The 16,005-nt window shown below is 37.1% G+C and overlaps 1 protein-coding gene across 1 annotated transcript in view; it reads left to right on the top strand.

Moving 5' to 3' along the window:
- Positions 1-16,005, top strand: part of PCCA (propionyl-CoA carboxylase subunit alpha) — a 265,701-nt gene that overhangs the window by 75,439 nt on the left and 174,257 nt on the right. The window contains exons 8-9 of the mRNA XM_048933195.1: positions 5,553-5,589; positions 10,749-10,827. Of these exons, the coding sequence (XP_048789152.1) occupies positions 5,553-5,589; positions 10,749-10,827 (116 nt within the window). The remainder of the gene's footprint in view (positions 1-5,552; positions 5,590-10,748; positions 10,828-16,005) is intronic.

The following is a 16,005-nucleotide window of genomic DNA, read 5'->3' as shown; positions in this document are numbered from 1 at the left end:
GGGAAGATCAGGATGCATAAGAGAACTCTTCAGTACTTGAGATGGGAATGCCTGATGTGTGTGATGCATATGTGTCTACAGTGGGTAAAAGTGCAAAGAAATTTTTCAGTTCTGGAAGGCTGCTTATGAATGCTAGGCCAGCATTCATGGTATTGCTGAAGTCTGGCAGTATTAAGTTGCACACAGAGTTCCTTGGGCTTTTTGCTGCATGTTTTAGCAGTCCTTGTGTCTGTGGTCCTTTAGCATTCATGAACTGTTAGGAGCAGCTAAGCTATTGTGCATAAGACCCACTGTGCCTCTTGATATCCTACCCATTATTCTATGCATCCTGGCATTATTTTCTGGAAAGTATTTGGCTGGGAGAGGACTTTGACTTAATGATCTGAACCCCATAAGAGTTTACCTGAAGTGGACTCACTAAATAATTTCAAAATTCTTGTTTTATCACCACATAAACTTCTATAAAGGTCTGTTACTCTGCTAATATAAAGAAACAAACCTGACAAGGTAGGATAGTGGTTAATTATTTGATAGCAACATAATCAATGAAACTGTGCCTACGTAGCCATGTCTTTTTTTTTTCCTGAGGCCTTTAATTGCGTTGATTTTTTTTTGACAATTATCTGAAGTTCCAGACACTCTAAACGAAGGAATGTGAGGGTTGGCAGTCAGCTGTATTCAATAGTGTTAGTAGATGGTGTTAACACCAAAAGAACTGGAACGTAGGATTAAGCTGACAAATCCAATCCCAGTTATTGAAAGGAGCTGCACAGTAGTTACTTAATCCTGAAGTCTCCATATCGTATCAGTTGCACATACCTCAGCCTTGCGCTCCTGATTTTCTGAAGTGTGTTGACAAAAACAGAGCCCTCGATTAAAAAGCTGCAGTGCACCCTCTGAATCATAAAAAGAGGAGTTCCACGGGCATTGCCAATATTGTGGTTTGGGTCAGGAGAGGGAGATCTAGATGAAAATTTAAGTTAACTGGTGCTTTGGTTAGCAGTTCTGTAAAACAGAACTTCCAGTAACTGTGATTTTCATTCTTGCTATGAATCTAATATATATACCTGTGTTGGGCATCTGATCTCCTTCCTGTGTTGATGTTGAGTTTTGCTGCAGTGAGTATCTGAGTAATTAGGTCATACAGGATTGCCTGATCTTCATATGGGTTTAATGTAGTATTTTGCCATTTCAAACAAACAAACAAAAATGAAGCTGTGTGGCACCAGACATAATCAAAAGATCAGCACACAAGGAATTGGAGGCTGTCATATTTCTGCCATTCTCTGGGAGATCTGTTATGGTCACAGAGCTATGAAGCTCTCAGTCTTTGAGGGCTCTTGGTTTTGAGAAATAGACATTTTGAAGGTTCTGGGCGGGAGTTAAGTGTCTGCATGATACTTGAGTTGATTAGAGGTAGTTTCATCTTTGTAGTGGAGTCTAAAGCTGGAATGAAACTGCATTCATGCCTCTGACAATGCCAGAAGTTAAGAAAGATCAGTTGCATTTGTTCTTTGTGGATGAATAGTTAAAGCAAACATAGAGTAAGAACTTCTAGTGCTTCTTTTATTCATCTCAGGGCTGCACTGGAAATCTTTGTTATTTGAAGAGTTGTCTTTATTCAGCTCTTGTTAGCTAGTGCTGCAGATACTCGGGTCCTTTATGAATGAATTCCCAATTCTTACTGCTAGTATATAGATGGAGTTGTTGCTACACTCCTGTAATCACACCTTGGAGAAACTGTATAAAGAACAATTCCCAGTGAGTAGAAATTAAATTTTAAGAGGAGGAAGCACTTTAACAATGTACTGTGAGGTAGGCTGTGGAAAGATATTGAAGAAGAGGATGTTTGTCATTACAGACACAGCCAACTATTCTCATACAGGCAATCTCTGTACCAAGTGTTAAACAGAGAATGGAAAGACAAATTGAGAATAGAGGCTGTAGTCTGACAAACAGTAATTTATTTTGGGTCCATTGTTCAGTTCCTTGGTTGGCTGAGGCAAGGGTTATGCACTGCGTAGTACATGGAAGGAAACTGTCTGTGATGGTATCAGTTAGTGTCAACAAATGTATTGAAAGGTAGTTCTTAATTCAAGGTCTCTAGCTAGTTAGTTTCCTAAACCTTGCCTGAGAGGGATAACGGTCAAGAGTCTTGATCAAAAGACTTGGTGTTAACCCACATGACCAGTGGCTGTACTAAAGTTAGGGCTGAGAATATATTGTCTGTAGACCAGTAAAGAGAAATATGTGGCAAGAACAAAATGGAGATTGAGTAATGAGTTATGCAGAGATGCTCTGGTGGGAAAAACTGGTAAAGTAAAGAGAAGAAGGTCTATCTGTGTGAGATTGGTTTGGTTTTGTGGCTGGAAGAATATAGCTGGTTGTAAACGCAGAGGATTAATGTCTCTGGATGGCTGCTTGGTTTCATTGTGATTCTGTAATTGATGTCAGTAGACATGCTTAAGCTTTTCAGCAAGGCTACTTATTTACTGTTTTTAAGTTTCAGGCACCTGTTTTGGCGGTATTCTTAAATTGGGGTGTTGATGTTGGGTGTTGATGTATTCAATGTTCACTGGATGGCTGGAGAGATTGTTAGAAACTGGTTATGACTTGGAGACTCTCAAGACACAATACCCTCAGGAATTAGAAGTATTGTGTAGCTCTTTGTAATTAATACAATATTTTACAGCTGTGGGAGTCTCTTAAACATCTTCATCCTGACATTATTTTACGTTATTTTTTTTTTTGTCTCCACCTGCTGGTACTTGGCAGGGAGGCATGTGCATGAAATTAAGAGATTGGAAATTCTTATGATAAGTGAGTAAAACTGAGTGTTTTGTATGTATTGTATTAACAAAATCAGGAATTTGTAAAAAAAACAAACAAAACAATGTGATGTGGTTTTAACTCGTAACTCGTGATTTTTATAAAGTAGCGCTATTACCTGAACACTTTTATTTGTACAGTAAAAGTGCTAGAATTATGTATTTCTTTGCAGTCTCCAGGTTATTTTGGGGGAATGATAGCATGCATAACGATGCATTTTTGTAGGAAATGGCAATAAATCAAGGAATGAGGACTTACAGTGGTTTGTTTATTTATTTATTTATTTATTTTTTAATTAACTAAAACCAAAATGAAGTAGTTCAAAATGCTCATAGTGCCACTGTGGATTTGTGTATTTTGGATAGGCAGACTTTAGCCATCTTAACTTTTTAATAGCACTGAAGGTGCTGCTGTATTTATGGAATCTGCAAGTGAAAGGCATGACATTAAATCGTACTTTCTTACAAAAGATCAAAAGTCCGTTATTGGAGATTTCAATGTGTCAGTTGTTTATGATTTTTTTCGAACTGTTTTTAGAGCACAACATGTTTTTGCTTTCCGTTTCAGAAATACTCTTTGAAGACTAAAGAATTTGAATATGCATTGTTTTTTTTTGTATCATAGAGTTTGCATTCTAATACATCAGAACTGTTAAAGGAAACAGATGTTTGAGTAGTACAAATTAATAACTGTTCCAGGCAGATGCCTTCAGTTCATGCAAGCTTGAACTGACGCTATTAGCGATTCTGATATGGTGGTGCTTTTTTACTGTAGGTGTTGCATACATATATTTAAAAACAAAAATACAGTGGCTGTGCAAAGCTCCCGTTTGCAGTCTGTCTTCCTGTGAGCTGCAGTGTATCGGTTAGCCACTTGTTTGCAGGTAACTAAGTGACAAAAAATTACCCTGTTTGTTTGTTTCCCCCCTCTTAATTCTATTTTGCAAATATATGAGTGAATTTGCAAGAGAAAAGAAATGTAAAAGTTTTCTTCCCGACTATAATCGTGGCTCTTCATCAGTCATCACTCTTCCTGCATTTTGTTCAAGAGGCTCTAATTGTCTGCATTTGGCAGGTTTAACACTTCCTGACAGAGAGGCTATTAAGGGGAAGTATTCTCGCATAACTGTCACAGGCAGGAACAAAGAACCTTCAAATTCAATGTGTGGAAACCACTAACATTCTTAAATGACCCTTTTCATGCATTTTATCCCTTTAAGCTAAAATTTGGAGGGTGCAGGGTCACGGAAAGCAGCAAGGTGTAATAAAACAGTAAACCCTGATTATTTTATTTTATTTTTTACTTTTCGGAGTTGGGGGGGATTTTTTGCTAGATTTATCTCTCGACTTAGAAACAATTGTTATTTGGCAAAATCTCATTAACAGATGTGACTGGAGTAAAAAGACTTAAAACTGATGTTGCTTTCAGGACTGCTTTGAACTTAACAAGCACCGATTTGTGGAGCAGACTAGCTAATGAAAGGAAATTAAATTTTCTGACAACTTCCCCTGCCAGCCCCCTTATTCTTCATGGGGCTGTTACTAGGTACTGAAGACTTTTAAAGAGGATTTTGTTTTATTATCGGACATAAATGAACCAGGTATGAACATTGCTTATGTATTTTTTTTAAAGTTCTGACCTGTGTGCTTTTAAAACGGATTGCCTTGAAAGCTTTAAAAATATCAGGTTTCATTTTAATGTTCATAAGTCAGCCCCCATAGTTTCAGACGCGCTTAGCAGCTGGTGGCTTCCAGACGTTACTGCCTCCCATACAGATTTTTTCATGTATGTCACTGAATAGTATAAATACTAGCAAATTCGGATGGAGTTTTCAAACTTAACCCTTTTTCCTTTCTAGACCCGTGTCAGGGAAATGGGTTGTTAGCAGCAGAAGAAAACAGAGTTAACTATGGCAGGAGAAGAGATCGGGTGGATTAAAAAATGAGGATTTCTCACGTTTTTGTTTTCTGAGTTTCTAAACAGGTTTTTCTGTATCGTGTGTTCTGTAGCAGGCTGTGATGGTATGAGTCAGCTGAAGGCAAAGGTGGCATCAACCAGAATTGTTTTAGCTGTTATGCAATAGTAATTGGCAAGCTTATAAGTGGAAACTATTGTATGAATCTTCTCATCTCTGATGCATTTTAAAATTATGCATTTCGGTTCTGTTCTCCTTAGAATGAATAAAACAAACAAACGAATCCGTACAAAAGTGAAGTGCTTGATTTTCTTCCGTAGACAAGTTTTCATCTTCGAAGAAGTTGTGCAAGATTTTTTTCAGGACCTGACTCGTACCCAAACAATAGAGAATCAACTCCCCCTACTGACAACAACCAGGAAAACATGACAAATATCTGAGAGTACAGAAACAAGCTGGCGGTGGACAAACTTTAACAATCTAATTTATGGACCATTATTGATTGTAAACTTCTAAATTCTAGCATTAAATTCCAACAACTGCAGAAAATCATTTTGCAATCCCGTCTGTGTTTCCTGTCAGCTGATTCCTCATTGCTTTGAGTTTCTCAGTATACTAATGATGAGGTAGAATTTACATTCCACTTATGGTATTAATTTTACATTCCTCTGGCTGAAAAGGGTCAGAAGGTTGTAAAATCAAACATTAAATGAATCAGAGGAGACAGTAGTGCAATATATGACTGCCCCGAGGACATAGTGCAATGGCTGATGGGATTAACGTTGGGTCTCATTTCCTGCTTTTACAGGATGCAGATGAAGCTGTCAGAATTGCAAGGGAAATTGGTAAGTTCTTAAATTAGCTATGGTGGGATTTGTGTGCCTCTCAGCAGACATGGTTGACTAAATTGTATGTGTAATAAGTAATCCCTATAGAACAAATAATGTTTTAATAGTGCTTAAGTTCCCTGTTGCCTATAAGGCTGGAAGAATCTAGATATTATCACCCTGTCTCTTTAACCATCACATTTTAGCTTTACAGAACAAGTGCAGCCATGATTTGTGGAATGCATATAATATGGGGTAATAATCTGGCTAAAGGGGTTATTTCAAACTGTATCTATCTGCAATTGGACATGGTATTCTTTTTACAGAAGCTAAGCATGGTGTATTTCTCCTGATACGGAGGCTGACACCGATGATGCTATGATCCTTATTCCTCATCGCTGTGTGCAGTGCACCTAACATGAATATCTCCCACACCACCGTCCTTTCTTCTGTGCTTTCCAAAATAAAGTCACTGCTCAGCTTCTGAACATCTTAAAGACTGACAAAAAGAGCAACCAGCAAACTGGCTGGGACTTGTTTTGATGAACCTTAATATGTGCTTAATGAGTTTTGGCTTTTATTAAGTAGAGCTTAATATTTTCAAAAATATTTAACCATATGCTTGAAATTACACATGTTCTCAAATGCTTTCCACAAGGAGAATTCAGTGCATTAATAGATTTCTCTTGGTTTTAATTTTTTCTTTGCATCTTCTTGTGAAGAGACAGTAGCCATAAGAAGCTATTTAAGTTCATCTGTTATATATAGTTCCAAGAACCCACTTGAAATATATCTCTGCTGTGCCAAAAGCTATGTCTGTGCCTTACTGCCAAATAGAAACTGGGACTTGTACTGCTGCAGACGATCCTTCACCACTGGAACACTTTTCCAGTCTGAGTGTAAGCTGCGTTCTTAGCCTGCTCGAGTTCACTATGCTGAAGCTTCTCGTGGTGGGCCTGGCTGCCTGGTGGGCCAACACCACCAAACTCAGCATTTCTGTGGGTCAGCCTTTGCCCCTTTTGGGAAATCAGGTAATGACTGATCACCGTCACGCCATCAGAAACAAAAGGAAGAGATTATCAGTCAAACTATTAGGAGAACTGGCAAATGAAATTGTTTTTAGTGCATAAAAAGACGTGTATTGTACTATGAATTTATATGGTTCAGTTTCATTGCTGTGGTCAGTTTACTTTTTTTTTTTTTTTTTTTTTTTTTTTTTTTTTTTTTTTTAAGATTTCCTTCAAATCACCTTCAATTCTTTTATGTAGAAAGGCATCTGATGGCTTCCTAGGTGCATTTTAAAGTTAATTCTTGCTTAATTTTTTTCTAACTTCTAGTGTTCTATTGACTGGTTCCTATTTTTGATATCAAGCAGCACTTTGGGGGTCATTATATCAAGGCAATCTTAAATCTGCAGATATTAAAGTTGATTACAGATGCCTGGGTGGTGTATTTTTTTTTAGATAGAAAATTCTAAAGCCACTGTATGAAAAAGTAGATGTCATGTAGTGAATGAAATTTGTCCCTTCTAGCTTGTTTTCACCCTTGTGACTGACTGATCAGTTTCATTAGCCTTCACTCTCATCGTGATCACAGATCCAGAGACAAGCCAAATGATTAGTAATTTCAGGGGTTCTAAAATAAGATGAATTTAAACTCTCTGTAAGTCTCTGGGTGTATAATGTCCTGTGTATATGACAAGACACTCAATTATTGAATACTTTAGGATTATTTTTACATTAACGTATGTAGGGCCTAAGTATTTTAAGAGTCTTAAAGATATATATATATATATATTAATTCATTGTGGATCATTACTTAAAACTCTAAAACATTGTTTAGTGTTCTCACACTGCCACTGTTTTTTTCTGCTTTCTGGCCAAAGATCCAGTAGCAGTAAAGTGACATGAGGGCTGAGACGCATTGCCTTTTATAATTCTTTAACAAGAATTTTATAAGTACAGGTGAAGAAAATCTACCTTTCACCTCCCATTTGAGATATGTTCTCCCAAGTTGTCAAGTATGAATGCTGCCAAGATACCAGGCTAAGACAGGTACTGGGAGAGGTTCAGGCACACTGCTGTAGAGGCTCCTTCTTAAAGTCGCTCTTGTATTTTTCTTCTTTGCGTGAGCTGTTCTTTTCTTGTTATCACTTCTCACATGCTTAATCACTCTGGCTCTTTTCCCATGCTGCTTTTTCCATTTATTAGTTATATGTTAAAAGCTGCCAGCTTCTTGATTTCTAAATCATCAATGAAACTTTGTAAAGTTTACTTTTCTGAATCAATTGAACTTATGTAAGTTGGTGCTTATTTTAAAGAAGGGTTGTGAAAACTTAACACTGTCTCAAAAAGTGTCTGGTTTGTAAGGAAATGTATTGATATTTTTATGGGTTCTTACAAATGATATTAACATTTGTTTGCTTGCCTTTCTCTTCCCACAATGATTCCAACCAATCCTGCAATTTTGACTGCTGCTGAGTAGTGCAGAAGTGGTCAGGAGAATGATGAACAACATTTCCTGATCCTGGCATCATGTACTCAATAACTATGCAAAGCTTAAATTCACAATGAGACCTTCCTTGGCTTAGGACAGATCAGTCTTTGGTATCAATCAAAGAACAGCTATGTCTAGCTAAGCTCAAATCCCCATATTTTGAGGAAGCTGGCTAATTCTCATCTTTTACAGAAGAGTTTTTCCTTTTCATCCTAAAAAGCAGCATGTATCTTTTTAAAACCAAACCATGCTTTGATTTTCTTTTTTTTTTTGCTTTTCCCCCATGACTCTCTGGAATCTTTAATTGCCTGGCATATGAGTGTGATCAACGTGTAATCGATATGCATAAGGCTGTGGTGGGGGAAAGAAATGCTTAAGTGTTCCTGAAACTAGTTTTAATACCACAGGCCCTTGAATATTGTCTGATAGTTTAACGAAATGAGCTGTGATATATAAACTTAGATATTCTCTGTTATATACTTACCAAAACTCACTGGCAGCGTACTTATTTTGCTGTTGAAACTGAGAAACAGTAAATTAAAACTAGATGTTACTTGCAGAATTAAAATCTACATACTGCTTGAGAGACTAATTCTGTTAAACTGAAATTGTTAGCATAAGTGATGTGATGTAGCACTGAATAAGATAGATTACATGATGGAAATTGCCATAATGCATTTGCCATAATAATGCTTAAAACCATGCTTATTTCAGAATTCACAAACATTCTGAGCTGGACAGAATCATAGCATTACCATAAGTGCTGCAAGTTGGGTGGTATTAATTCACTTAAGATCTCACTTCTTGCTTGAAAACCATACAGAAATTGCTTTTTGCATTATTTCAAGATTGTCCAGTAGTGTGGCAGTTACCACGGGTCTGGAAAAATAACTATAACGTTGATAAACTGCTCTAATGTAGATGATGTATATATTGCATTTCATGAAGTTGAATTGGACTTCACTGTTTCTGCATGGAATCTAGAGCTGCTGTGTGCATGCCATTTTATCTCTGAATTTATAGAGGCCTTAGAAACCATTGATAAGACTCTGGATCAGACCTGCTGTAGTCTGAATAATCCTGTCCCCCTCTGTGGGCAGCTTGAGAGGAAAATGTAACACTGTTTAGCAGACTTCCTCGAATGGTTCTCTTTGGTCTTTACTATAAACCTAGTGAGTAAAGATTACTTTAGACTCTAAAGCATGAAGCTTTACAGAGTTTTGGTTATCCCTGCCTATGTAAACTTGGGATTTGTGCCTTTATATGGCTATATGTTACCTTCAACGTTCTCTTGTTCTGTTTCTGCTTTCCTGCCTTCCAGTTAATACTCCTGCGTTTGTTTCTTATGCTTGTATCATGTCTCTTTCTGTTTGAGTCCACTTCAGTCTTTTTAAGCAAAGATATTTCCAGATCTTGTTGTTTTTAAATGCCTCCTAAGAACCTCCTTCCTTTAAATGACTTTGCAGAGGAGATGGGAAGGATTTATCACTGCCTCTTGACAGGGTGTGAGTAGATCTACATTTCAGAAAAGCTGTAAGCATTAGTTAAGCATGTGACAGCAGACGTGACCGTTTCTATTAGGGAACTATATTCAGATGTCCCTTTCTGTCCCCACAATGTCCTCCCAAGCCTTATTTAGGAATCATTTTCAATTTGCATGGACTGGCTGGCTTTTTCTTGTCAGACAATAACAGCTGGTCGTTTGTTTGGCTTAATTTTATGATTTTCATTAATGGTATTGGGGACCAAAAGTATAAGGAATATTTTGGCTGTCATAGAAACATCAAAAGCTTTCTAGGCATATCCTTAACTTTCAAGTTCCCTTATTCACACTTGGGAGAAAGGTGAAGTTTGCTGATATGAATGAGAGATAGTTTTAGGAAGTTGTTTTGAATTCCAAGCATGCCGTACTACAGGATATACAATCGTTACTAAATATGCTTCTAAACTATATGGTTTGGTACTATATTTCTTTTAGCTTTCAAAAAACTAAGATCCTGACTCACACCTATTAAGATATCGTGTTGCAAAAGTGAAACATTACTGGTTATGCACAGTTAGATTTATGCTGCTTACTTTTTTGTTACTTGTCAGGCTGGGAAAAAAATGCTTTATTTTTAGATAATAATTACACAATGCTTACGATGTTTCTGATGCGTACTGCATGGTATCTGAGCAGCACAGCTCTTTGGAGATGCTCTGTTCTTTAAAACAGACTGCTCCAGAAGTGTTGAATTAAGTACAGTTTACTTGTTTCTGAACCTCTTGATCAATAGTTGATGAAGATTTGCTTATTCTTGCTAATAGTTCTTTTTTTTATCACAGAGACATTTTATTTGTGCTGTAGCAAAGAAACCACTTTCTGTTTCTGAAGAATATGAGCTTAAAAAGGTCAAGTGTTTTTATTCATGAAATATTTTGTTGTTTGGGAATAATTCATTCAGGTTTTGTTTTTTTGCTATAAATGAAGTAGAAAAAGCAACCTTTTTGGTGGCTTTAGAAATCACTGCACTGACAGCTAAGTCTTGGAAAGAAAAACCTCTCCTCTCTCTGCAAACAAGAAGCATTTTAATAAACGAAGTTATTGTCTACTGGCATTATCGGACATGTGGTCAGTTGTCATGTTTCTATGACCAACTGATCAAAGTTTGAACTTCTGTCTAATTGTTCCCCGCTGTTAGGCTACCCTGTCATGATCAAGGCCTCAGCAGGTGGTGGTGGGAAAGGCATGCGAATCGCTTGGGATGATGAAGAGACCAGGTGAGATGCTGTCCAAAAGCTTGCCTTGATGAATGCTGCAGTTACTGAAGTCCCATAAAGCCACCGTGTGCTGACAGTTGAGCAGATATGAAATGTTAAACAGAAACTGGGTAGTACTTGTTTTCCTCCTTTTGGTAGAGTGAGTGGTGTATTTTGGTACATTTTAAATTTATTTTTGCTTAAACCGTGAAACACGGCCCATTATTTTGAGTAAAAATGCAGCCCTTGCAACTGCCTTTTTAATCCAATGTCAGACTGTAAATTTGCACTGTAAATAGTATTTTGCTGTATGCTTTCCAGAATGCTGATGTATTAATTGTGTTAAGTAGAATGTTTATTGGCCCTGCTTCACAAACATTAATGTGAGCCATTAGCTCTGTTAAAGTTGATGAGACTGATTATTCATGTTTGGAAACAGTGTTTCCAGAATGTGCTCCAGTAGCATAATTCTGTGTTTAAAATATTTGTCTCTGTGAAATGCTGTGCTTTTGCCTGTTTGAAACTGAATATTGGTTTAAACACACACTTTCATATGTTTTAATGCTTTTCTGACTCCTTAACCCTTTAGGATACTCCTTACTGATTGGATATGTTTTATGATCTCCTCTGATGTTACAACAGTAAAGAGCCTGATTTCAACCTCTTGTGCCACTGTTACAAAAAACTCACTGTAGGATTTCTCAAAGATGTGTAATAAAAAAGCCTATTTAATCTGAACTTCTTTCTAAATTTTTTTCTAAAAAATTTCTTTCTAAATGTTTTTCTTTCCACAGGATGAAATGAGCTTGAAGTGTACTTGGAGTTTCCATTGGTTTAATTTTTAGTTGTCTGTGTAATTTCTCTGGCATGGTTTTTTTGTTCTCTATCGATTATTTATTTTTTGTTGTTGGACCTGTCTCAAAACCTGAAAACAGAGATAAAGCTTAGTCACGTTAGTTTTATTTTTACAGTGTAATTTTATTGGATAGTATTAAAGTGCTATGAGAACACATACATGGAGTTGTAGATCAACGGTAGTCACTGATCTTATATCAATGCTTGTTTTAATAGCTAAAGGTGGGTGGTGATGAAAGCAAAATGAATGTGGCAAAATACTTGTTTCAGAAGTTGTTGATTAAGAGAACTGATGATAGAAAAGTCTTAATTACATGTGAAATAGAATTTGAAAAAATATGTGGGGTTTTAAATGGTTTGTTGTGTATGTCCATTAATTGCTTTATAAAATTAAGGTTTTTCCTTTCCATGTAAATGAAGCGGAGCATCTGACTGAGCATTTTGAAGGTGACTCAAGTTATTAGTGGCAGGATGTTATCAGACAGCTGTAATGCATATAAAGTTGTTGACATTTTCTTGCTGAATCAAAATCCTTAAAACAACGACAACAAAAAACCAACCAAAAAATAACAACAAACAAACAAAAAAAACATAAACAACCAAAAACCCAAGAAGAATGCCCCAAAGCCTGTTTTTCTGCCATTGGCAGACTTGAGAAACCGGTATCTGAATGAATTTCAGGGCTCCTACATCCAAGATGACTATGGAGGATTCTTGGTAGTATTTTGATGTGGAAACTGGCTTCGGTGTTGCCAAATGGGATGAATTCCAAATGCTGTTTGGGGGGGAAAAAAAAAAAGTTGGCTGTGGACAGAACTTAATAATGTAATGGTGATGCAACACGTAAATAACAGAAAGGTAGAAGACCTACCTGACTGACCTAATTCGTGTTGTTACAGAACTGTTCACGGGGGTAACTTACTAGTGCTTCTTTCACATCTCTTAAGTAGCCCAGGTACTGAAAATTGTTGGATTACTCTATGAGTTATAACTCCTGCTATATCTAAGATTTCCACCACATTCAGTTCGTATTTCTAAACAGAAGTGCTAGAATACTGTTTTATTCTACTTGTAACTTTTCTTGAAATAGCTCTTCAAGAGTGTGTGATTATGGAAGGCTGACATGTTCCTCTTCCTCTCTTCGGGGATACCTGCCATTATATTTCTTGATTTCTTCATATCTCACTTATATTCACTTTTTTCTTCTAATTTTGAGTCAAGTGCTAGTGTGAAATTTTATATGCAGGTAATGCCACTAATACAGATCTGAAATTAAAATAACCTTATTATCACTCTAATGTATTCCCATAGCGTTATCTTGGTTTGGATTAGGTGAATTCAGGATGCCCTTTTTTTTAAGTAATAGATACACAGTTGAAATTGTATTGAAAATGAAATCCTGATTTCTGAAGAGCAGTTTACCTTGAATTAAGGTTTGTATGTGTAGCCAAAGAAACTGATGCCTGAAGTTCTGCTACTGTATTTTTATAAAATTTTCTTGTATTGCTAGAGTTAGACATATTTATTCTCTATTGTTTGTTATTATATTATTTATTATTTATTATTTATTATTTATTATTTATTATTTGTTCTGGTATATAAAGACCTCCTATACTTGTATCCTAGAAATCCCAGTCTGAAAGTGCTTTCCAAATACTAGGTGTTACCAAAATATATGTTTCCAAATACCTAGGTGTGTCTAATCAAAGTGTTCCCGCTCTGGCAGGGGAGTTGAACTAGATGATCTTTTGATTTTGTAGGTCCCTTCCAATCCCTGACATTCTATGATTCTGTGATGAGAATAGAATAATTCAGTCGGAAGGGACCTACAACAGTCATGAAGTCCAACTGCCTGACCAGTTTGGAACTAGCCAAAAGTTGAAGTTGAAGTGTTATTGAAGACATTGTGCAAATGCCCTTGAACACTGATGGGCATGGGTCATCAATGGCCTTTCTAGAAAGCCCTTTCTAGCTTTTGACCATTCTCACAGTAAAGAAATTTTTCTTCATGTCCAGTCCTAACCTTCTGTAGTGCAGATTTGTGCTGTTCCCACACTTCCCATCATGTCTGTCCCACTCATGGTCCTCCAATTCAGAGGAGTGGGCAGCCCAAGATCCATTGTTAACATTAAAACTGAGGCAAAAAAGGTATTGAATACCTCTGCCTTTTCCTCATTCTTGTTAGATGACCATTTGCACCAAGTATTAGTCCTGTGTTTTATTTAGGCCTGCTTTTGCTGTGAACATACTTAAAACAGCCTTTGTCTGGTTTTCTGACACTACAGTGGCCAGTATCAACTTAGACTAGGTTTTATCTTTTCTTATTTTCTCCCTGCAGATGTGAACTGCAGTTCTGTAATCTCCCTATGGAGTCTGACCTTGCTTCCAGAGGTCATATATTTTCTTTTCCTGTTCAAATTCCCCCCTCTCTGACAGATCTTATTTTAAATCTCCCTCAATCAATCTTGCCAGATTATGAGCCAAGAAATGTTCCCCCCGTCAAAACAGGTGTCCCGTCAGGTCCCAGCAGACCTCTTGTCTCAAAGGCTTCCATGATTATAAAACTCGCACTATAAAACAATTTCACACTCGCACTTATAACTAAGTCTCTGGCTTCACGGCTTCAAATGGTCTGGTGCAAACTTTGAAAAGGATTTCACTTTAGGACACTAAACCTGTTCTTAGGAAAGGACAAAGTTTTGGGGTAAGGTTGTGATGGATTGTTACGTACAAAGGTATTTAGGTGAACATATAGTTCCAGGATCAGAAGTCACTGCATTGGGATTGCTTATCCATATGTTCAATTCCAAAAATTTATTGATAAAAATTATATTTTTTTCTAGTTAGAAACTTCAGCTGCAAACACGGTAGTCATCGAGTTGGAAATTTGTGCTGAATTATCTTCTAATGATTCCCTTTTGAGAAATTTGGAGCTTTGTGGTGCTTCCTCTTTGTCTCAACTTTTTCTAGTTATTGAAATCTTGCATGTACACTAATTAAAAAAAGAAAATGGGCACTATGCTCTCTTACAAGTGTTTGGCCTACAGATTGCTCTGTGGAAATTAGTGTGTATAGGTTTGGCCTTCAGTCTAGACCAGATATGCACTGTAGAAGTATTCAGGTGAAGGGAAGAAGTGAGACTGGATGAGTGACAAGCAGTCACCTAAAACATTTTTAAAAATAGGTTTTCGTACCGACTGCATCAATAATCATTTATGTAAGTTGCTGTGATCAGATCATTTAACTTTTTAAAATTTAATTTGGAGTCAAGTTGAAGCAATAGAGTGATTTGTATTTAGTGCAAACTCAGACAACATTTGAAGCGTTGGTTGCATGTCTTACTGGTTATATTTTAGAAGGATTCTACTGTACTAATGATTATAAAACATCTGTTTTTAAATATGTCCCTTCAAATTCTGGCCTCAAGAAAAGACTATTTTCTTTCACTATTTCCTGATACTGCAAACAGAAATATTACATGATGAGTGCAATTTTTAACTATTTGGAAGTCAGTCTGCTTCCAAATAAAGTGACTGTTTTAAATAAAGTAGCAGTGCTGCTCTTGTAGCTGAATGCAAAACAGTGACAAGAGCCATCTCATTTCAGACAAACACAGGAAAGCTTGTGGCAGGATCAATAAGTACTTCTGAATAGCTTAAGTTTTAGCATGAATAACTGTGCTGTAGGGAGAGAGGAAACCTGGAAGACATCCTGTTCTTCCTCATTGAGTCATTCATGTTTTAAGGGATGTAGAAATTCTCATCAAACTTCTTGATAAGAACTGAGTCAGCACTGAATTTGAAGCATGCTGCTTAGAGATTTTTCTAGTTGGGTCTTGGAAAGGTGAGATTTCACAGTCCCTTTGAAGATCTGCCTCTATTGTCCAGGTTCAACAAGCCTTGTGCAGTCTGCCTCTCCTTGTGTGGTCTACCCATCTTGTTGGCTCCCCATTGACCTCATCTCAGCTTATTGATATTGTTTTAGTTCTAGATGGGTCCAAAACTGGATGTAGCATTTCAGTTATTGTCTAGTGCAATGAATGAAAGAGAACGAAAGAAAGTGAGTAATTCCAGGGGAACCATTGCTTCTACTGGCTCTGCTGCAGCTGATACAGCCCAGTATCCAGTTAGACCTCATCACTGTCAGAGCACACTGCTGACTTGGGGGTTGTGAACTGTGATGCTAGGGATCTTAATCTGGTAGTCAGCTCCTCAGCCTGTGCTGATACAGGGAGATTAGTCTGTGCTAGGTACAGGATTCTGCATTTGTTCTTGTGAACTGTAAGATATCTATGAGCTTGCTGAGGGCTTCAGTCTGTGGCGGTGCTGTGTGAGGAGCATCTTA

The sequence above is a fragment of the Lagopus muta genome, chromosome 1, assembly GCF_023343835.1.
Source record: "Lagopus muta isolate bLagMut1 chromosome 1, bLagMut1 primary, whole genome shotgun sequence".
Lineage (NCBI taxonomy): Eukaryota > Metazoa > Chordata > Aves > Galliformes > Phasianidae > Lagopus > Lagopus muta.
Note: the sequence above shows the minus strand (reverse complement) of the source record. Positions and strands in the feature narration are given on the sequence as shown.